The 23,286-nt window shown below is 31.5% G+C and overlaps 2 protein-coding genes across 2 annotated transcripts in view; both read left to right on the top strand.

The window, feature by feature from the left end:
- LOC139527755 (uncharacterized) overlaps nt 1-5,452 on the top strand; it is a 40,082-nt gene extending 34,630 nt beyond the window's left edge. Inside the window, exons 29-34 of the mRNA XM_071323394.1 lie at nt 545-622; nt 870-947; nt 1,302-1,379; nt 2,456-2,509; nt 3,641-3,722; nt 5,260-5,452. Coding sequence (XP_071179495.1) covers nt 545-622; nt 870-947; nt 1,302-1,379; nt 2,456-2,509; nt 3,641-3,722; nt 5,260-5,315 — 426 coding nt within the window. The 3' untranslated portion in view covers nt 5,316-5,452. The remainder of the gene's footprint in view (nt 1-544; nt 623-869; nt 948-1,301; nt 1,380-2,455; nt 2,510-3,640; nt 3,723-5,259) is intronic.
- Nucleotides 5,453-16,468: 11,016 nt separating this feature from the next.
- Nucleotides 16,469-19,895, top strand: LOC139526421 (flavin-containing monooxygenase 5-like). Its single transcript, XM_071321568.1, has 6 exons — nt 16,469-17,039; nt 17,379-17,434; nt 17,722-17,909; nt 18,169-18,521; nt 18,891-18,991; nt 19,542-19,895. The coding sequence occupies exons 1-6, from the start codon at nt 16,472-16,474 to the stop codon at nt 19,893-19,895; spliced, it is 1,620 nt and encodes a 539-aa protein (XP_071177669.1). The 5' UTR covers nt 16,469-16,471.
- Nucleotides 19,896-23,286: the final 3,391 nt, after the last annotated feature.

Below are 23,286 nucleotides of genomic sequence, written 5' to 3' on the forward strand. Positions count from 1 at the left end.
GCCAAGCACCATTTCGAAAATATTTGGAATTCACGTTTATTTAATGCTATTCTCATAGGTTAAAAAATCGTATGTTATTTAGAATAAGTATATGATAAATGCTTTTAACTGATATGTGTATAAGACATTATAATCAAATACTTTTTGCTAATTGGAAAGACTTACAGATACGTATAAAACTTACCCAATCTTTTTATTTTCATGTTATCGTATTGAATTCTTTTGCGCTTCATATTGTAAAATCATTTTAGACACAATATCATAAATATGACACATTAGATTATTCTAAATGTGTAATCTAGTTAAACAGTACTCGTACAGAACTTTATTTTAAAAACAATGAAATGCATATAATTTCCTGATAGTAATGTATAAATTGTATGCTAATTTGAAATTTTTACCTAATAAAAAAAGTATATCTATGAATAGATATTTTATTTGAATTATCATCTAAAGTATGGCCAAAGATCACTATAATTGCATATTTTTTCAGGTCTGCAAAGAATAAGTATCTAAACTAATTTGTGTTTTTTTATTTACATAGGATCTACAGAAACAAATTGCAAACATGAGCAGAAAGTTAGAAAAGTTAAATGAGAAGACAAATAGAAAGAATGGAAAGGTATAGCTGTTTATTATAGGGTTGTTTTTATTTTTAAACACCAATTCCGGTTATTTATAGATTTGAGCAAGTTATGAATAATGTAACCAGTGACTTGTAGGTGGAATAGGTATTTATACCGCAGTGTGGTTTGAAAGTATGGCGACTTCTAAATTGATCTTTGCATATTTGGTAAGTATTGTTATGTATCTTGTCTATTCTTATAGCATTTAAGTAAGATTCCTTCAATATCATCTTTTTTAAACAGGAAGAACAAAAGCCAGTTGAAAACGAAGACAAGAATTTTGGAGAAACTAGCAACAAGATTAAAAAGACATATGAAAAGGTAAACATTTCAGATATATTCTTGATAATTTAGAAGCAAAAAATAATACTGTCTTTACTTGTCCTCCTTGAGCAGATGTATTAGGATGTAAATATAAATAACCAATGTATTGATATGAGCATCGCAATAAATTAATACAACACATTTAATTTTCATCCTTCCGAAGGACTTTTCTTGATTAATCTGCATCAAGAGAATGTAAATAAGTTGTTGTTTTTAATAAATTGTTTTAATAATTTTTGAACTACGAGGAAAATTCAATAGATTATTATACTATTAGTTTTCTCTACAATGCTATAAATACACATAGAATAAAGGGAGAATATAATTATATTGTTTTATTTTTTTATACAGGAGCAAAAGGATCAGATAGAAAATTTAAATAAGAATTTTAGAGCGTTAAAAGACGAAACAACCCAGGAGAATGTCAAGGTAATGCATTCTTTTTTTCTTATTGCAACATTGTGCAACAATAACCGTTAAATCAAATTGCATACTACAATCAGTCTCACTCATTTAATGAATTATTTCACTCCCTGTGAGTATCATCGTTTCTGGTGTTACACCGAAGCACATTTTCTTTTTATAAAATAGAGTTGTTTCTCATTATTTAAAGAATATAATTTGTTTGAATCGGTTAAATGATTAATCTTTGACATACAATTGTTAGCATGTATCCTTATTATCTAAACCAACGTTCAGCGAATTGTCTTCTCAACGTTTAACACCGTTGCCAAAAATGTCGTTAGTCTCAATAACTACTAATTTAAAATTATAATCATTTTTGCCGCTTTTACGCAAATACTTTTTATTCGGAATTGGATATTATCAACGTCATATTTTATCCATATGAAATGCTTCTCAAACCAGTTATAACACTTCTTTCCATTTGAATTCAAAATAGTATCATACAGCTGTTTTTAGTGGGTGTGCCAAGCGTACGGGAGATCGTTCGATTTATCTCCAGCTTGAAAACTGTATTGGTATCTGCAGCTTTTCCTCTTAGCAAGTATCGTTTACGGCGTTGGTACATGTAGACCAATAGAATTTTCCGATCTGTGTCGAAAAAAAATGACTTTAACCTTTATTAACTATCACGATATAAAAATATCAAGATGTTGATATAGTACAAAGTCGGGATCGTTATCTGATAATATTGAGATGCTCTCGTCCGGATTTGCATTTTACATACGTGTTTAAAACTTTATACACCAATCGGTCAATCACTTGAAGATGTTAGATGAAAATCTTGAATTACTATGACTTTACCTATAAGTAATCTATTACAGCACATATTTGCATTTTGACCAAGGAGATACATTTTTGGGGTAAAATTATTTTGATCAACACCTCAAGTCATTTCCCATATGTTTAAAATCAAGTTGAGTAGACTAGCCCAATATGTACATGTATTGCTCGAAAATTTATTTTTGTAAAGCAATATTAAGTTTTAAAATATTGGCTGATGAATGAATATTAAACGTGACATTTTGTACTTTGTTTTACAGATGATGAAAAGGCTTACACAAATCGATGATAGTTTAAATAGAATAGAGCAAATGGTATGTCTCCTGTATTAGTGTTATGCTACTCAAACTCTTTCTTATGCAGTCAATCTTTGTTTATTAAATCTTTTGTAATCTTTTGTTTTTCTGTACTTCATAATATTTCATGATATTAAGAAGCCTGCAACGTGAAAGGTAATTATTTATAAAAACAAATATGTCATTTGTGCAACCTGAAACTATTATTTTGCTAAAACGCCGGCATCCTATCTCAATTGTAAAGAAGGGAAATGCAAATTTGACGTCGTAAATTTGTTTGATTTAAAAACATTTCTTCATTTTGAGTCTGCTTATGTGTTCTTGCGAATCCAAATTATAGTGATCTATAATATTAAAGCAACTTTTGTATTTCCTATTTCTAAACAGATTTTTTGAAACATGTCATGAATATAACAACTGAGTTGTAGTTGTTCAGTTAGTTAACATAGTCTAGTCTAGTCAGCTGTAATGGAATTCCTTTTGTAAATTTACGTTGGAATAAGTTCTTTATTTTTAGTTACTTTCAGTAATTGTATGTAGTTTTGCACAGATCATCTTGTAAATTGTTTTTAACCATACAAATTCTAGAAATGTCATTACAAAGAAATCCGAAAATACAATGATGAAATAACCCAAACTGTCTTAATATCTAATCTTATTAAAATACTGTGAATAAAATATTACAAAGTACAAATACTCCAAAAGCCGGAAAATAAATGTTTACTGTCGTTCATTCCTATTCTTATTATATAATGAATCCAATTTGAATGTAAATCATTTATGGCTCTACGAAAAAAAAACTATATCCTAATGAAACGATGAACTGATGAAACAAAAAGAATATTATATTGCATGTACAGGTCAAACTCAGCGGTATGAATTCTTTGTTGTTATATGAAATTTGCATAAATTAAATGTTTATTAGTGATGTAATATTCTGTAAAAAAGTAAATACCGAACTGTAATGAAAATTCAAAACGGAAAGTCCTTTTCCAATGCAAAATCAACAGCTTAAACACATCAAACGAATGGAAAATAACTTTCAGATTCCTGACTTTGAACAGGAATATCCTTATGTAGACAACATAGTAAACCTCTATCTTACACTTTGGTCTTTTGAATCATTCCATCCTTTTTTGTTTATTGTAGATCCAGCGACTTAGTCCAGATGAAAAGTTTCAATACCAAGAACCAATGTTCGAAAAAGATGATAACGCTGAAACTGAAGACGGTAAAAATGATAAGAAAAGAGTTGCAATTTAACTTTGTCTCCTTTATCTTGTTTTTTATATATTTTTTTAGCATCAACTTTCCTCATTATGTAAGTAGAAGTCACACAAGAGCAGGCTGTATAGTAGTGACGAAAATGTCATAGAAGTTAATTTACTGTAGCCTTTCCATACTAAACTTGTGAATTTCAATCCCGCATGTAGCAGATGTTTCGACTCTACCATAATTGCCAGATTTCTTGTCAAATGTCGAAACAATCAATTAATCAAGTAAACTGCATACCACATACATATCGAAAATAAAAGTCATGTATATATTATGAAAGATTTTAAACTTCGCTTATCTCCCGTTCAACGACAATGAGAACATTCATAAAAACTTATTTGAATATTTGTAACATGTATTTATCTTCATCTTCTCTGTAAGATTTGTGTTGTTATTTCAACGCGCAGTGTTTTTTCAGCATAGTTGCTGTGTTCTCCATTAAAAACGTGACATTATTATTATTGTCAAATTAGTTAAAGCTGTGCGATCGTCTCTATTTGAACGAAGCAGACGTAAAACTGGAGATTCCTATGATAAGAAAGGATTAATGAAACAGGAATTGTTTTCATTTTACATTTTGCTATTAAGTCCTCCCCACGATTTTAGATTTCCAATGGTGAATTTTTCCATTCCTGTGTAGAAGCATTCCAATAGCACAACCATGATGAGTATAAATCCCCATGTTATTACATTACTTCAAATAACCAAAGGGTTTCACGTGGTGAAACAGTAATGGACGCCATCACAATTTCGTTTGTCGTTATGAAATACCTGTTTCTTAGATGATGAACGATATGTTTCAATTGTGGTAACCACAATGCCGACTAAGTCTCCTTAACTCTAACATGACATCCCCGAATGTATTCTTACACCTGTAATGCAAAAAGACACATGAGTAGCAAATAGATATATGAAGATGTGGTATGAGTGTCAATGAGACATCTCTCCATGAAAATCACAATTTGTAAAAGTAAATCATTATATGTCAAAGTTCGGTCTTCAGCACAGAGCATTGCCTCACACTAAACAGCAAGGTATAAACGGCCCAAACAAATGACTAGTGTAATTCAAATAAACAAAAAAACTAACGGTATAAACGTCTTGTATAAAAATCAAAAAAAAATCACTCAAGAACCACACCAACAAACGACAATCACTGTGCATAGATTCTGCTTAATCTTCCTCGGAGCACACGAAAGAATGCCTATTTTTAACCAGGGATCGTGTTGCTCAATTATTAGTGTTCTAAACTTGTTTTGTCTCTTGGTGGTTTTGTTTTTGGATTGGCGTTGTCAGTTATCTTCGAATGACAATAAGAAAAAAAATCAAATCGATTTGTGTTTGTGTTGGTCATTGGAACTATACGTATCAAAATTTACGGGTAAATTTCCAAAACAATTCTGCTTCTTTTGTTAAGCCATATTAATGTTTAATATTTGAATTAATCCAGTACATTTTAACTCGATTCTTCTATTTTGTTTTTGTTTTTGTAGCAATCCTTATGATTCCTGAGCGAACCTTGATTCGTAATGATACAAAAGAAGATTGATATACACAATTCTATTTTATTTGCTTTAAATTGTACAGTCGCAAGGACAATAATTGTTATTCACTGCATAGTCAGAAATAATATAAAATGTATCTCAAAGATTACTATGTAATAAAGTTTAACATTGCATATCGGCATTTAATTGTTTTATTTTAATTTCATTGATATATTCTTATATTTCAAATGTTTGATGAAGGTGAAGAAGGTAAGAGTTGATTTGTGTTCTTTTTTCATTGATGTTGAAGGTTCTGTTTTAACAAAAATAGAAAAAGAACAATCCTTAGTTATAAGGTTTAAAAAAGAGGGACGAAAGATACCAAAGGGACAGTCAAACTCAAAAACCTAAAATAAACTGACAACGCCATGGCTAAAAATGAAAAAGACAAAAGAAAAATCCTTAGTTATAAGGTTAAAGAGGCGCATTAACGGATTTATATGTTGCTAAACAAAACATAAATAAGTATGATTGAACACGTACACGTGATTGTTCAAAATGAAGGGGAAATAGAAGACTAGGTTAAATTGCCAATGCAATTACGCTCCTCTAGAGTAAATGATGACCTGAAGGTTGGTAACTGTAATAGTCCAACACTACGCATGTGGTGAACAATGTTGGGCTGGCTAAATACTCAATCAATTATCAAACTAGAAATCTTATATTATGCTGAGTGTTTGTACAATGGCACGCACGTTGACACATTGTCTTTATATTTTACACATCATGTCACTAGAAGTAGTATCACAAAATGCAAAATCGTCCGGAATACTTGAGAACATGAAGACAGATATTGAGGATATACAGCAAACACTGCAAAAAATGAAACAAAACAGAAATGACAATTTCAGAAGTGTACGCACACAAATAAAAGACATTCAAAAGGAAATATCAAGGTTTCGATCACAGCTTAACAAAACGTTGGATAAAATGGAAAGGAGTTAATGGAGGATTTGGAAAAAGTTAAAAACAAGACAAAACGTCACATGACAATCCTATTTAAAGACCTACAAAAACACGAACAAAAAATTGACGAAATAAAAAGAGGCATTGAAGGACTAGAAAAATACGGTACAGACGTTCAGACTTTTATGGCGGGAAATCAGGTGGGAAATATAGTGCATAAAGAAAGAGAATAAATGCAATCATTAATAGAGGAGAAGGGTTTTGAAAACATGATCATTAAATATAACACGGATAGTAATTTACAAACGTTAGTGAGGGGAAGTGTGAACTTTGGACATATTTCTGTAGCAACTATCCCATCTGACATTTCAGTATTCAGAGAAAATTTTAGAGAAATTCAGCTACCAATGACTAGTCATTTTTTACACTTACAAATAGCACACAAATTTCGAGTGGGGACAACGAAACCAACGTCTTTCAACGTTACAGCTATGTGCTTGTTACCAAATATGGGCATGGTATTCATTGGAAGATACTTACTGGATAACATGTCTGCATTTTGTTTAACAGTTCATGATGTGGAAGGAATATTGAAATATTCGTTTCCACTCGAAAAAGTACAGAATGTTAAAGACGTAACATCGGTTGACGATCGAACTGTTGCAATCCTAAATTGTACAAGTGAGTCCGAAATTAAGTTCATTGACATTTTGGAGAAAAAATGTATCAAAATATTGGACGCAAAGTATTATGCAAGAAGTATCTCAAGATCAAATGATGTACTATATTACACTTCATATGGATATGGCATAGACAAAGTTAATTTTCTAAATAATTGTGTACCACCGTTTTATTTTTCCAACAACATGACAAGTATTTACTATGTCTCGACATTTGGAGACAAAATATGTTTGTCTGACAGTACTCAGAGGTTGACAAACGAAGTAACATTTACGTCGTTAGCGGGAGCACGTACAATGTAGTATTCATTTCACATGACGGAAAACAAAGCAGACAGGTACTTTCTAAAGAAGACGGAATAATGAATACGATGAGTATTGACATCGATTTAAAAAGAAATCGTATGATTGTTGTTTCTCTTCTAAGAGATGTTGTTGTTTATAACTGCTTTAATCTTTTTGTTTATATATTTTAAAACTAGAAATTTTATCACAATTTACAATTGATAGAATGAAGTTAAATTAAAAAGTGCATTATTTTGTTGAATTATCAAAATGCATTGCTAGGCAACAAATAGAGGACTGAAACTCAAGGAATAATATAAAAACATGAAAAGGCTTTCGATAGCCATAGGTAAATTGTACGAAACCGTTTACTTCAAATTGTCGAACAAATTATACATTTAAATGTATTCTGTCCTTCCCTGTTTTATTCAAATGTTTCAATATGAAACAATTTTTCTGTTGAAGATGAGGTGTCGGATTTACATTTATTGATAATGATCATGACCAAGACCTAATAGTGAAAAACAAAAGTGATACAAAGTATATATAAGTTATTGCTCAAATACGACAAAACCAAGTATAAAGTATCCAATGTTTGTTTTATGGACATCAATGTCAGGTTTGCCTGGTGGTAGTTATCTGACCAACTGGTGCTTTAAAAGACAGGCATTGTATTAAAAGTCTGCTTACATTTTTGAAGATGAATCGTCTGGCGTACAAAACTATAAGATGAGGGTTTTTTTTATTGATAAATAAAATGCAAAAGATCATACTTTTTATTATAATATTATAGCAAAATCCACAAAGCTTCCAGGCCTAAAACTTAATATCAGCGATATTAAACTCGTCCAGGCAAAACCTTTAGAAATTTTTTCAAGATGTTCGTAAAATATCTAGAAAAATACATAGGTAAGTATGATGGCAAAATGAATTAGGAAGACCTTGTGCAGTTTCTTCGTAACTAGATGTGGTATTACGTTACATAAGGTTGCATTTGGTATTTTTATGTACACATATCTTTATAATAAGATATGTGTACCACTAGGTCAGTACATAGGTATAGAGTAATAACGTCATCTTAATGAGATAAATGGTTTCAACTGTTTATACATAAAAGCTTAATACATGTTTAAAGGTACAAATACCTCCTTTTTAATGGTATTTGTGTCCATAAGTATCGTTCGCACCAACCAATTCGCACATCTTTCATTCGAGATTTGGTCTCGTATCTCATATACGTAAGTGCAAACCATTTTCTGTAATACGATATTTGTTTCACTAGGTAACTATGTCACCGTAACTTGGATATCAAATTAAGCCAACTTTGCAAAATTGAAACTAAAAATAACGATTATGAAATAGAGGCAAAGAAAAGAGGCACATGCCCATGTAATTTGGTTTGAAAAATAAACCGTACAAGTTATGAGGAAAATGCAAAAAAATTACAATTGGATGCAACACATGATCTTTTTTTTTTTGTATTTGTTTTTATCGACATGACAATGACTGTTACCTTTAGATTGTGTGTCCTTACAAAAGTTGTCATTTCGTTTAAATAAATATAAGAAGATGTAGTATGAGTGCCAATGACAATTATCCATTCAAATTACAATTTAAAAAAAAGTAAACCATTATATGTCAGAGTACGGTTTTCAATACAGAGCCTTGGATCACATCGATCAGCAAGCTGTAAAGGGCCCCAAAAATGACTTGTCTAAATAAATAGTTATCAAAGTTACCAGGTTATAATTTAATACGCCAGACGTTTGTTTTGTCTACATAAGACTTATCAGTGACGCTCAGATCGAAATAGTTGGAAAGCAAACAAGTACAAAGTTGAAAAGCATTGAGGACCCAAAATTTCTAAAAGTTGTGATAAAAACGGCTACGGTAATATGCCTGGGATAAGAAAACCCTTATTATTTCGAAAAGTTCATACATTTTCAAACAGTAAATTTATAAAAATGACCATATAATTGATATTCATGTCAATACCGAAGTTTTGACTACTTGGTTGGTGATACCTTCGGGGACGAAACTTCCACCAGCAGTGGGATCGACCAAGTGGTGTAAAGAGTTATCAAAGGTAAAAGAATTATAATTCAATACGCCAGATGCGCGTTTCGTCTCTATAAGATGCATCCGTGACGCTCAGATCAAGCTAGTTAAAAAGCAAAACAAGTACTATTTAAACAGCTTATCTATATAAAAAACGAGAAACGAGAAAATTCAACAACCAAACAATGATTAACAACAACTACTTTATAATTTTCTTTTGAACATAAGAAAGTATAAATAAAAGGTAGAGGATTATGTCACTCATATAACATAGATTGATGGTAAAGGTGTTGCGATTTATATTTTTTTTTTATATTTCTGTTCAGATAATGAAAGATCTGACAAGGAGAGACATGTAGAAAAAAATATGAAGAATCACAGTTCCTGAATGATCTTAGTATTTTTGTAGAACTATTATAGGCCTTTAACTAAAAATCTGCTGCAAGAGTTTTAAAACTTTTTTTTTTCTGTTTTTACGGGATAAGACATTGTTATATTAATTGTATTTTGGATGTTATATTAATTGTATTTTGGATGTTATATTAATTGTATTTCTAAAATGTCAAATGTATGTATGTTCGTTTAAAATATATGGACATTTGAAAAAAAGATAGACTCCAAAAGATAAGTCTGCTTTTGTATCTGGTAATTCGTCATCTTGAATAGGTACTTTTCAAATATAAATAAAGGAGTCAATTTGCGCTGAGAATATGTTCAAAGGTACAGATATATTTTTAGTATAGTATTCGTGTCCCTTAGTAACATTCGTACAAATCAGTACGCACCTGTTTCTTTTGATATTAGGTATTGTATAACATATCTGTAAGTGCAAACCATTTTCAGTTATACGATATTTGTTTCACTAGGTAACTATGTCACCGTAACTCTGATATCAAATTTAGGAAGTTTTGCAAAATGTGAACTTAAAGTAACGAGTATCAGAGTATGCAACAAAGGAGAAAGAAAAGAGGTGCATGTACATACTCATTGGTTCGAAAAATAAACAGTATATTTTATGCATAAAATTTTAATTTGCATGCAAACTTTTTTATTTGTTTTTATTGGTAGTGCATAACTTGTCTAAAGATTGTTCTTCCCTACAAGGCCTAGACTTGTCATTTCGTCATGATTAAGAACAATAACTTAATATTTATTCTTTTGAACCTTAGAAATAAATTCAACGTAATGGATTATTTTACTACATAGCATAGATTAATGGTACAGGAGTTGCAATTTATAGTGTTCAACAAATAAATGCACAAGTTCTGGTAAAATTACTGCAGGGTCTGACAAGCAGTGTGGAAAAAAATAAAGAGTCAAAGTTTTGAATGGTCTTTTTACAATTATTATAGGCCTTAAACCAAACATCTGCTGCAAAAGTTTAAAAAGTTTTTAAATTTTTAAAGGATAATAAATTGTAACATTTTTAAATTTCGAATTAATTTTTGTCCGTTACAAATATATAAACATTTGAAAATACATATGATCTCATTGGGAAGTCTGTTTTTGTATTTGGGTAGGTACAAACCATACATTCGTCATCTTATAAATGAACTTTTCAAATTTAAATAAATTTAATAAAATTATGTGAAATGTGTGATTGACAAAGGTGTGCGTATAACTTATCTTTAAGAAAAAAAAATGACATTTTAAGACAATTATCTCAATACTATCCTCATTATCAAAAATTAAATGCACAAATCTTTTTTCCTCAAAGAATAAAATTTTAATATCTACAAATGAGTTTATAGATGTATGCGCATTTATCCATTTCAGTTTTTCTAGCTGAGTATCTCAATTCGTCAATTTTTAAACATATAGGATTTGCTATTTTGAATGCACCGGTTAACATACATAACAGTACAACATTAAATTACTGGTTCTGTTTTGTTGTTTTTTTTCAGTGTGAAGACATAAATTTACAAACATAATGAGTAAATTTGTATAATTTCTACATCTTTGACACCATTTTTCTCTAATTATTTGTTTAGCACTTTTCTTAATCATATTTTACCATACCAATATTCGGCGTTCTTAACAGTTTATTAATTCTCTATATTCCTTACTTTTAATCCATTCTGCAAAGTTCTTAAACATAGTACATTAGGGTTTGGGTGAACTTAATCTTTTTATTTGAAAGTGATCACATTATACACATCAGTACGCACCTGTTTCTTCCGAGATTTGGTATCCTATAACATATATCTGTAAGTGCAAACCATTTTCAGTTATACGATATTTGTTCCACTAGGTAACTATGTCACCGTAGTTTTGATATCAAATTAGGCAACTTTGCAGAATAATAACTAAAAATAACGATGATGCAACAGAGGATAAAAAAAGAGGCACATGTACATACTCATTAGTTCGAAAAATTAATAGTTTATGTGGAAAATGGATAAAAAAAATTAGATTTGCATGCAACACTTTTTTTTATTTCTTTTTATTGGTATTCATCAACTTCCCTAAAGATTGTTTTTTCCTACAAGGCTTGTCATTTCGTCATGATTTAGACCAATAACTTAAAATTTATTCTTTTTGAACCTAAGAAATAAATTCAAGGTAGAGGATCGTTTTACCTGGATTTCCCCGCAATAGAGTTATGACTTTTGAACACCGGTATACTGCTATTGCTTTTATTTATAAATTTGTGCATATGTATCCATTTCAGCTAATCCAATGTTGCCCAATTTGTCAATTTTATAAAATATATTTATCGATATACCCTTATGAGCGAACTGCATAACATACAGTACAACATTAAATATCATTACTTCATAAGACATTGAATGTGTTAAATGGTTACATTTTCTCTTAATATTATAGCACTTTTTTCAATCGTATTTTGTCACACCCATATACGACGTTCTTGACAGTTTATCAATTTTTTATATTCTTTACTTTTAATTCATTCTGTAAACCGCATCCAAACCCTCATGACAAGTGTACTATGGTCCTATTCTACGTTTGTAAGAACTTTATCTGGTTTTTTTTTTAAAGTGATCACATTATCATTAGACATTTGATAACTGTGTCACTAGGTATGTGGGCCATTTGTAAATATCAAGTTTGTAACATTTATCATCAAAAGAAACAAAATTTGTCCTTTAATGATGTAATATAATGAGAGGGATGATGTATCGTTTTCTACATTCAATAAATCAAAACTTTGATGGGTCCAAGGACACCATAAATTATAAAATTTTAAATAAAAAAAATGTTTTTACAGATGTTTTGTTTAAAAGAATGTACTTTTTTCTAGGTATGCAAGAGTCAACACATTTGATTGATTGAGGTTTGCCTTGATCATATCAGTACACAAGGCCATATTGCGCCACTCAAAACAAAGAGCCGTGGTGTAGTGGTTAGTGCATCGGACTACTAACACAAAGGTTCCTGGTTCGATTCCCGTCTGGGATGAAAATTTCAGGGACTGAATTTTCGGCTCTCCCTTGACACCATTTGCGAGTATGGTCTTGAGGAAACGATGATAGTCCGTCGGACGGGGACGATAAATGGCTGACCCGTGTTAAGAGAGAGCCGTATCTCTTGCACGTTAAAGCCACCCTTGTAGATTTCGAAAAAGAGCAGGCTAATGCCGCTACAAGGCAGCACTCGTACCAGCAAAATGGAAAGGGATTAATATAAGTTGCAAAACTTGTTTCCCAATCCACTATAAATAAATATGTTTAAACTACTCAAAACATTTATACAGTAACAGATCAATTCCAATATTAGGTAGAGGAGCTTGATTGCATTAATCTTGTACTTCCGTCCGTCCATCAATCTTTTATTTGGTCCAACAAATATTAATTTGCCTCACACAATATCGTCGCATGGCTTCCAAAATGTGGTATATGACTTCTTTGGCTAAATTACTTTTATGACACAAATCGTCATGGCAGAAGGAAATCTTTGATATTCAAAGATAGCATATAGTTAGACCAATCAAAACGTTTGAAATATGACATGTTACAAAATTTCCAATCTCAGTTGTTTTTAAAGTTTGTTTCCAACGTGTTTTATAAAAACTGGAAAATTGTTGAGTTTGAACAGCGGTATACTACTGTAACCTTTATTGTATAATGGATGTGGGAAACGATTACTTTTACATTTCTTTATTTCCGGGAAAATAAATACAGTTTTGGAGTAATTCAGAGAAGTAAAAGTTTTTAATTCACTGCCATTTACAAAAACGTTCACATACGACATTTATTAAGCATACATTTCAACAACTTTTAAAACCCAGTTTGTAAGATTTTTGTTTTTTATGAACAATTATAAGTAATTTACAACATTTTGAAAGCACAGCGATGATATATAGAATTACTTCATCATCCGGCTTTAATGTGAGGAGATGAAACATCCGACTTTTTTCCTGGATGTCTCTCTTCTTGTTTTTCGAATTAGCATATATTTTTACAGATATTTCCATATTCTACTTACAGAATTAATTCTTATTTGGTCGAAGCTGAATATTGATATGCTGTATTGTAAAATACTACAAACAATGACTTTTGGTACGTCCTTGTTTGCAGTCTGTTTAAGAAGTAACAACACATGTAATATGCAGAAATTACTCCAATCATATATCCCTTGGTGTAACAAGGATTTATGAATATGTACTATTTCCCCTAAATACTACAATGTAGTTGTTTGTCCGCCTGTTCTCCATAGCAGACACAGTTAGCATTTAATATCTGCGTGTTTAAATTGTAGGTGGTCAATTACAAGTACAACACAAAATGTGTGCCTTTATCCAATTTTGTCAGAAGCATTAAATTTGTCATGATGTTATTCTGGTCGAACCTCGGAACCTACTTATTTTAGCAAATAACAATCAGTCAAATTGTCAAAAGCTACAAAACGATAAGCATTAAAAAATCTTACAAATATTTTACTTGGGGAAAGTCACACCAGGTTTTTCCACACAAAACATTTTTTTATTTATTTTTTTTTCATAAACCAACCGCATGTTATATTCAAAAAATTCCACAATCTTAGTTTTTCTCCTTTGGTATACATAGTATTTCTAATTTAGGATGAGATTTCGAAATCGCATTTATATGAAACATACACGAGTGACTGTTATAAGGATGATTACAATGTACTTAACTTTATTTTACGAACCTATTAATTTCCCCTATTTCAAAATTAATAGGATCCAATCTACTCATGTGATGGTGCTCCTACCTTGTAACACTCAGAAACTCCTCTTTGTCATTTAATATTTGTGTCATTGGGTTTTTAGGTCATTTTAAGATATCGAATTTTAGAAGTACTGATATTTGTCATTGATCTTATTCGGGGAGAAAACAAAATTGACCTTGAATTATGCAATGCACTCCTTAATGAAAAAAAGGGGAGCACAATTTTATATATCTGTAAAATAAAGATTATTTGGGTTCAATTGTCTGATGTTGTCACACTGCTTAACCCATTTTTGTTAATTGAGTGCACACCTACATCTCGAAATCAAACATTGTATTAAGGTTTATCATTGATGCTAATCCCAATGGACAATTGTACACTCGGACATACAATAATTCATTGGCAATCATACCACATCTCCTTGTTTTTATAAAAGGATTGATTATGAGACTGTTCAAGCCGCCAACCATTAAAAAAAAATTGGCATTGATGCAATGTTAAAACATGAAAAACAACAAGAGGTATACATAAACATTGTCTGTATCCCTCTGCGTTTGGAATCAACTCATGTTGGAGACCTCATTGTGACTTTAGACGAAGAACAGCAATATAAAAGCGCTATCGCTTTGCATTTTTTTTAAGTACGTGGGGCATTGTGTGTCATAAATTACTACATTTGCCTATTTTCAAACAGTTTATAATGAATAATGTTACCCGTTTTCCAACTCTCAACAAGTTCAAACAAATACATCACTACCAAACCCCCTTCTATGCAATTTTCGAATGCAATCTTGTGCATGTTGGTTCGCAAATAACAGAAGGGATCAAAGATTGAAGTAAATGAACCTTAATAATAAAAAAGGTTTCTAAAATCGAGATGGGCATAGAATTGTTAGCTTAACATATTATTCTACAGTGCTGTATTTTATAAATATGATTTTTCAATCGCTTCAGTCAATAGGATATCAAATGTCGACCAGTTTATGTGTGTAACAACTATAATTAACCGTAAGGACTTCAACAACGAACAAACCCTATACCACATAGTCAGCTGTAAAAAGCCAAGATATAGTGCTATATTTGCAACTTTATCACTTAAAAATGTCTGTGTCTAAAAAAAATTAGAGAAAAAAAGAGATAGCATATCTAATAATAATGTTTGTATATTCTATATTGAATTATATTACACGAAGATTTTTTTTTTTTTTTAGCTACACAAGGCTATTTCAGTAAGGCACGATTCTTCTTCGCAGTCGGTGTCCAAGTAATGACGAATTGATTAAAAAATATTTCGACCATTGGGACTTAATTGGAGTTTTTTAAGCTTCAACCTTAAATTCGAAAAAAAAATATATAATTTAGCAACCTGTGTTAAGAAAAAGTTAAAACCGATTTCGGCGTAGACACGCTTGTAAACCTACTTTTTAAGCTCGTGCAAATAAAATGTTACATTTGCCGACAGCGAACGTATATTGCCTACCAGGGAAAACAATATGGAATTAGTCTCATTTCACTTGTACTGATAAAAATTCTTGTTTTATTAGGACATGCGGTTTAAAAAAAAAAAAAGAAAGGCATCATCCCCACTTACAAAAAATACTGTTTCATATAGAAAAGTAAGTAACATATAAACACTCATTTACATAGGATGTAGGAATAAGATTTAATGATAAAATATGTTCTAAGGAATTTTGTTTACGACATGCCAAAAAGACCTGGTTTGTTGTCTTTATAAACAAAAATTGAATATTTAATGCTTACACGAAATAAAATATCATGTATGTTTTACAAACTTATTTAAATTTGTAATTGATGGTGAAAAATTGGGATGACGTTATAACCATCAGTGTAATTTTCACTTTCAAAACAATTTGAAATCGAGATATATGTATAAATTTCAAACAAACTACGTCAAAAGATATATCAAATGTTTTTGACACAATTTAAATTTGGTGACCTGGTCACAGAGATGCTATAAAAGTTCCATGCGCTAAGCAGTCCAACCATTGTCTTGTAGACACTGTAAAACAACAGCGTCAAATTTTAAAGGATAATCAAATAAGTTTCTGTTGGTTTTCAAAATGAAAAGAGTCGCAATTATCGGCGCAGGATGCAGTGGTTTAACTGCTATTAAATGTTGCTTAGACGAAGGGTTACTGCCAGTCTGCTTTGAACGTGAAGATGATATTGGTGGACTTTGGAACTATACAGACAGTGCCAAATATGGAAAAGGCAGTGTTTATAAATCGTGTGTTATCAACACCAGCAAAGAAATGATGGCTTTTAGTGACTTTCCTCCTCCGAAACATTTTCCAACGTTTTTACCACATACATACGTGTTGGAGTATTTTAGACTTTATGCAAAGAATTTTGGACTTTTGAACTATATCAACTTTAAAACTGCAATAGAGAGTATTGAGCAATGTCCAGACTTTGAACAGACCGGAAGATGGAAAGTGGCATATTATTCCGCCATAACCGGACAAACTGTCTCAGAAGTATTCGATGGTGTAATGGTCTGTTCCGGGCACCATACGCATCCGTTCCTGCCTGCGTTTGATGGTGTAGAAAAGTTCCATGGTACCACAATGCATTCTCATAGTTACCGAAGTCCTCAACAGTTTACAGACAAAAAAGTTCTAGTCGTTGGTAAGTTGAAAAAATACATATTTGCAATATTTTCAAAGTTTATTTATTATTTTGTTTAATAAAGTCTCCGTCTATTGGTCTCTGGTGGACAGTTGTCTTATTGGAAACCTACCACATTGTCTATTTTATATATATAATCTATATATTTATGCAGTTTTCTTGTTGTTTTAAATTTTATGATAGAAACTTCCATATATATTACGAGATTATTTTTTTATTGCTGAAAAAAAATTTAAAAAAAATAATGGATTCTTTCATATTTATGATTTGCTATTTTTTTATGATTCTATAATTATAAACATTTGAATAATTAAAACATTCAATTGTTTTCTCTTATAGGAATTGGAAATTCAGCCGTAGATATAGCAGTTGATTTGACCAATACAGCATCACAGGTACGTCCTAATATTTTTAATTGAAATTGAAAACACTCATATGTTGCAATTGTATATTGATAAAACCAAATTAAAAATAAATACAAAATTGAAATTTATAATAATGTCTTGTCTTATGTTATGTACTGCATAGCAATGTTGTCTTATACCAATTCAAAATAGGAATTTCTGTCCCTTTATCTTTTATTGTATTTTGATCTTTTATTAAAAATATGTTCTGATGACATTGCTTTTGAAATTGTGAATCCACATCTTCATACTGAGTTATATTTTGATTTCTGTTTTAGGTATACCTAAGTACAAGACGTGGAGCATGGGTTATAAGTCGCAAAGGATTCTGGGGACTTCCGGCAGATGCTGTTGCAAATAATCGGCTGCTGTTCCAGTTACCAAGAAATGTTTTACAATGGTCCGTGGAAAAAATGGCGAACTTCAACTTTGATCATGAAACCTATGGCGTCAAACCAACTCACAGGTACAAATATATATTTATTTATTATTCATATTTATTTCATTAATTATATTTATTATATATATTTATATTAGAAATTTCCTTAGCAACAACTCTTTTAAGCGTTATAGTATTTATTCATTTCTCGTTCTTGTCCGATATTCATAATGACATTAACTCTATGAAAAAACATGTGATGGAATATTAATTCATCAAGTATATACCTTGATTTTTTTTATCTCATATTCGAAATGTTTAACAAATTTAATTCTTCTATTTGCAGACCACTAGATGCTCATCCGACAATCAATGATGAGCTGCCAACAAAGATAATGACAGGAAAAATCAAGATCAAACCAAACGTCCATAACTTTGATGATTCCGGAGTTGTCTTTCATGACGGCAGCCATGAAAAAATTGATGCTGTCGTATTTGCCACTGGATATTCTTACAAAATCAAGTTTCTGGACGAGTCCATTGTCAATATCAATAAGAACCAGACCTGTCTCTACAAATATATGTTTCCACCACACCTACGGCACCCATCACTAGCTGTAATTGGATTGGTCCAAGCCGTTGGTGCAGTAATGCCGATTTCAGAAATGCAATGCAGATGGTACACAAGAGTTCTCAAAGGTGAGTTTGTATTTTTTATGATTAGTGCTTCTTGTTAAAAAATATCATAAATAAATGTAATATTTAAACAGATTCGTTCAATTTAAGTACAATCATACCTACCTGTTATCAGATATGTCCATGAAAATGGCGGAATTATTTTGATGATTTTGGATTCCAACGCCAAAATAAGGGGAAAATCAGCATTTTGAAATTAAACCTGCTTTACGATAAAAAAAAAAAAAAATGAAACGTTTCAATATCTTATTGACATTGTTTTACAAGCTATTCTGAATTACTCGATGTTACGTCAATCATTCAAATATGTATTCGAACATTTCCATATATATTGATTCAATTATTATATTTACAATTTATATAATATTTCAGGTTCTAGCACGCTTCCATCTGTTCCCGCAATGATGACAGATATTCAAGCCAAATCAGACCATAACAACATGTATGTCAAGTCACAAAGACACACAATTCAGGTACGTCTATAATCCATAAAATAAAATCAGTATACAACGTCCATAATTTATCCCTAAATCATTAATACGTACGTTTGTTTGTTACTGTGATTTTTTTTCCATTATGGAATCTATTATTGAGAAACATGTGGTAAACAATTTTTTCAGTGTGAATTTCTTGAACATACTAACAAAATGCTTACATGCATCAGAAAGACAATGCGGGAAATCGTTGGTTCTGAAATACCATTACCGTCGGTCATTAAAGCTCAGTTTCAATTTTTCTGCTATTTCCCCTTGAAAATCTTTACCAAGATTATTTATGCGTCTTAAACACATGACCTGATATGGATTTCATAAATTGATATATACATCTAGAAAAGGATATTCCGATCGGTCTAACAAAATATTAAATGATTAATCTTATCAAAAGAATATACACACAGGAAATGCGTGTTGTCTTCTTTGCGACAGTCAGTTAACACGGAAATATATATTTATTTTAATTCTATGTTTTCATCATGGCCTTTTTATATTTTAATATTTTATTATATTAATTTGATTATTTCAGACTTTCTGGATTGACTATATGGACGAGATTGCAGATGAGGTTGGATGTAAACCAGACTTTAAATCCTTAATCCTGCGGGACCCCAAGCTAGTTTTGCATTGTTTACTTGGGCCATGTTTTCCAGCACAATATAGACTTAATGGACCAGGAAAATGGAACGGTGCTAAAACGTCAATTTGCGGTGGTATGGAACGTTCCCTGGCACCACTAAAATCATCCAACGTTCTGCCCAAAAATGCCAAATTAGTTGACGATTGCTCACGTGACATTTGTATAACTATTCCAAAAGGGCTGACATCTTATTTCCTTTTACTTTTTGTAGTATTTCTGTTGTTTTGTGTATGTCTTGTTTGAGCAATTCAAAACATATATATGATTGTCTTTCAAAGAAACTGTGATAAAGGATTTTAAAGTTCTTATGATTTGTAGATGAAATGAATTTTCTTACTCATTTTAAATGTCTTTTTTATAATATTTTTTTTCTTGATGTAACTTCTTTGTGCCAAATATGAATTCAATAAAACCAATGTATTAACATGTGTATATTTTGTGTGTGCAACAATTCACAAACGTAGGGCGAATTATCTCTCTTTGTTCGTATTTGTTTCACTGACGTCCATTTTGTGAAATATATGTGCTATTTGATTTTTAAAATTCAGTTTTACATATTTAGTTTTATGGAATGTTTTGACAGCATATTTCGCAACTAAGCCACCTATATTTACAGCTTGAATAAGACCGGACCCAATGATTTATCAATTCGATAGTATATGGGTTCATGTATATCCGGTATGTGGGTATACATTCAATAGAAAAGAAAGGATATGGGATTACCACCATTGTCAATAAATAGGTATATGAACATCAAAACACAAAAAGCAAAGGAACAGCGCTTTTATTTCAGTCCTTCATCTTAAATCCACAGTGAAGTTTAGGACGGCCCCAGCTCCACATATTTGAAGTATAATTGTATCAGTTTTTAAGTGTTACATCTAAGTCAATCTGTAAGTTTCTATAAAGTTTGTTGTCGTTTGGTAATGGTCTTTTTGTCGTTTTCCCTTTTTGAAATAACACTGTTATCATTCGAATTGCGTTTTTCCTTCCCCCTTGTGCCTAGTGTCACTTTTTGCACTAACACACTACCAGCAAACATGAAAAATACTCTTATAGTTTATTCATAATTCTTTTCAAAAAAGATAAATGTTGATTGATTAACATCAAGTGCCTATCAGTAATTTTCTTAATCCAAGTCAACCCTTTGGAGTACAACTTCTATCAATCCTGACTATTATTTATTGAATTCCGAACTTGGATTTAGTATGGAAATGGGGAATGAGTCGGACACAACAACCCTATCAAAGAGCAGAAAACAGCCCAAGCCCATTAATGGGTCTTCAACACTGTGGGAAAAATCTCGCACTGTGAGACCCTAACCGTTCTTATTTCAACTTAATTTTTCTCGATGTGATTTAAAGCTTGACGTTTTCTCCTAATAGTGGACTGTTTTGGCTGCAATGGGTTAGGTATTTTTTTCGGCGTACCTTTATATGGAGATAATGCAATGCGAATATACAGAAGAACCCAGATCCTTAAAACCAGTATCCATGTTTTACGAAATATGTAAAATTATATTGAAATTTGATTAAATAAATAAAACGATTTGATGTTCGTGCATTACATTGGAAAAAAGCTGGATGTTATTTTTCAAGAAAAACTTTATAGTTCATTTGCTTCTTTGTTTTTTCTTGGTGTTACATGCCTTTTTCACAAAACTTTCCAGGAAAAACTGTCAATTATTGTCGATTACGAGCAGGGATCGATGTCAACAAATATAGGGCCTCGGTGACCTGGTGGTCTAGGTAACTCCGTAAGTTATTTTCAACGACCGCTATCCTGTCAACTCTGAAGATGTCATTTGGAACCCTGCTCGTGTGTGACACCGTTCTTAACTTACAATGATTGTGTACTGTTTTCCTGTTGAAGGTTGATGGTTCTCTTCGGAAACTCCAGCTTTCTTACTCCCTCTATAAAAACTGTTCGCAAAAATATAGCAAATATTTCAGAAACTATCTTTAAGAAGCAACAAACAAATAGAAAAAAAAGCATGCGCATACTGTAGGTGAATTTTTAGAACTAAAACAAACACAGATATGAAGTCCTACATAATGTATTTGATTGTACTATAAAAGTATAACTCCAAGTCATGTTTTATAATCTTAAGAAGAAATAAGAAGTTTAGTGGAACTAATGAACACATTGTACGTCTTTTGAATCACGCATGCTCGTAAAAGTCATAGAAGATAAAACAGGCTGTACGTTGGTCAGTTCACTGACCATATACCAGACAAGGTCACATTCCAAACTGACCATGTTAGAGTGAACAAATCCCAATCGACATTAACTATATAAATAATTCGGTATACGCCGTGTTTATCACGAAATGCATTCCATTTCATCAACAGAAACACGACGTGTATATATGAGGGCCCTCATGGGGTTTTTGATTATGTGATTACTTGGCCGTTTTTTTAATGATTATTTGATTATTAAGCCTAATTACACCTTATGTAAGAATCCGGGGTTTTGATTGGTTAATAGCCAGTGTATTTTTCACCAATTTACTGTTATCAAATGAATATCGTTCATTTTTAACGCCGCCGGGGTATTTGCTAAAAGGATATGCCTTTTTTACCCTCTCTGCCGTGGTATTTGCCAAAAAATACTCTATCCGACTGGACGCTTGTAACGTCACGATCATCAATGCGTTTTAGTACATTAACATTCGGTGTAATTAAACAGATATATCATGTTATTGAGGGGTATTTGCGAAAAATACCAGTCTTGAGAATGAATTTCCCTCGCCTTACGGCTCGTGAAATTTAACATTCTCTCGACTGGTATTTTTCGCAAATACCCCTCCTTAACATGATATATCTGTTCAAAATATTTCATGATTATTTGATTACCTAGGACTGTATTTTTAGTTTATGATTATTTGATTACTAAAGATAAGCAAATATTTAATGATTATGTGATTATATTGGCAAACAAATGGTGATTATGTGATTACTAGGACCCCCCCCCCCCCCCCATGAGGGGCCTCATATATGATTCGGGCATCTATATGTTAAAATGAAAGTGCAACAAAGAATACAGTCACGCATTTTAGAATATGAACAATCATAATGTCAGCTTTTTCAGTTCTTTGACATTCTTTGGTTTCAAATACTCGGCTTTCAGCGTTCTTGATGGAGTAAAATATAAACAAGCGACACGGACGCATGAAATTTGTTAGTTGTTGTTTTCTTTATTTTTAAAAGATCCTCCAGCAACCGTCAAAAGACAAATTGCGATGTTCATTAAAAAAATCGGTACTTTTTACACAAGATTCTAATCTCTGTATATAGATATGTATATCATATCTGGTCTAATCCAATATTTCAAATCTTTTCAATCGGGTACATCCAGTACAAAACATTATAAACCGCATGCATATATGCAGGTTTTGCTGCGAACTTCGTTGAGTATGCCGAATTTGCAATAATCTATATAACAGCAGCAGGTAAATTGGTATTACCCTCAGCACACAGTATTCCGGCTCCGATCTGACCATTTCTTTCGCCTTAATTTAAAAACATACTCCAGGAGCATGTCCGGAGTATAGAGGTATGGTCACCTGGTTTCAAACTACATGTATAAGGTAGAAAAACCAATGCAACCGTTTGGTTTATGTGAAATATATAAA

This window comes from Mytilus edulis, chromosome 6 (assembly GCF_963676685.1).
Source record: "Mytilus edulis chromosome 6, xbMytEdul2.2, whole genome shotgun sequence".
Taxonomy (NCBI): Eukaryota; Metazoa; Mollusca; class Bivalvia; order Mytilida; family Mytilidae; genus Mytilus; species Mytilus edulis.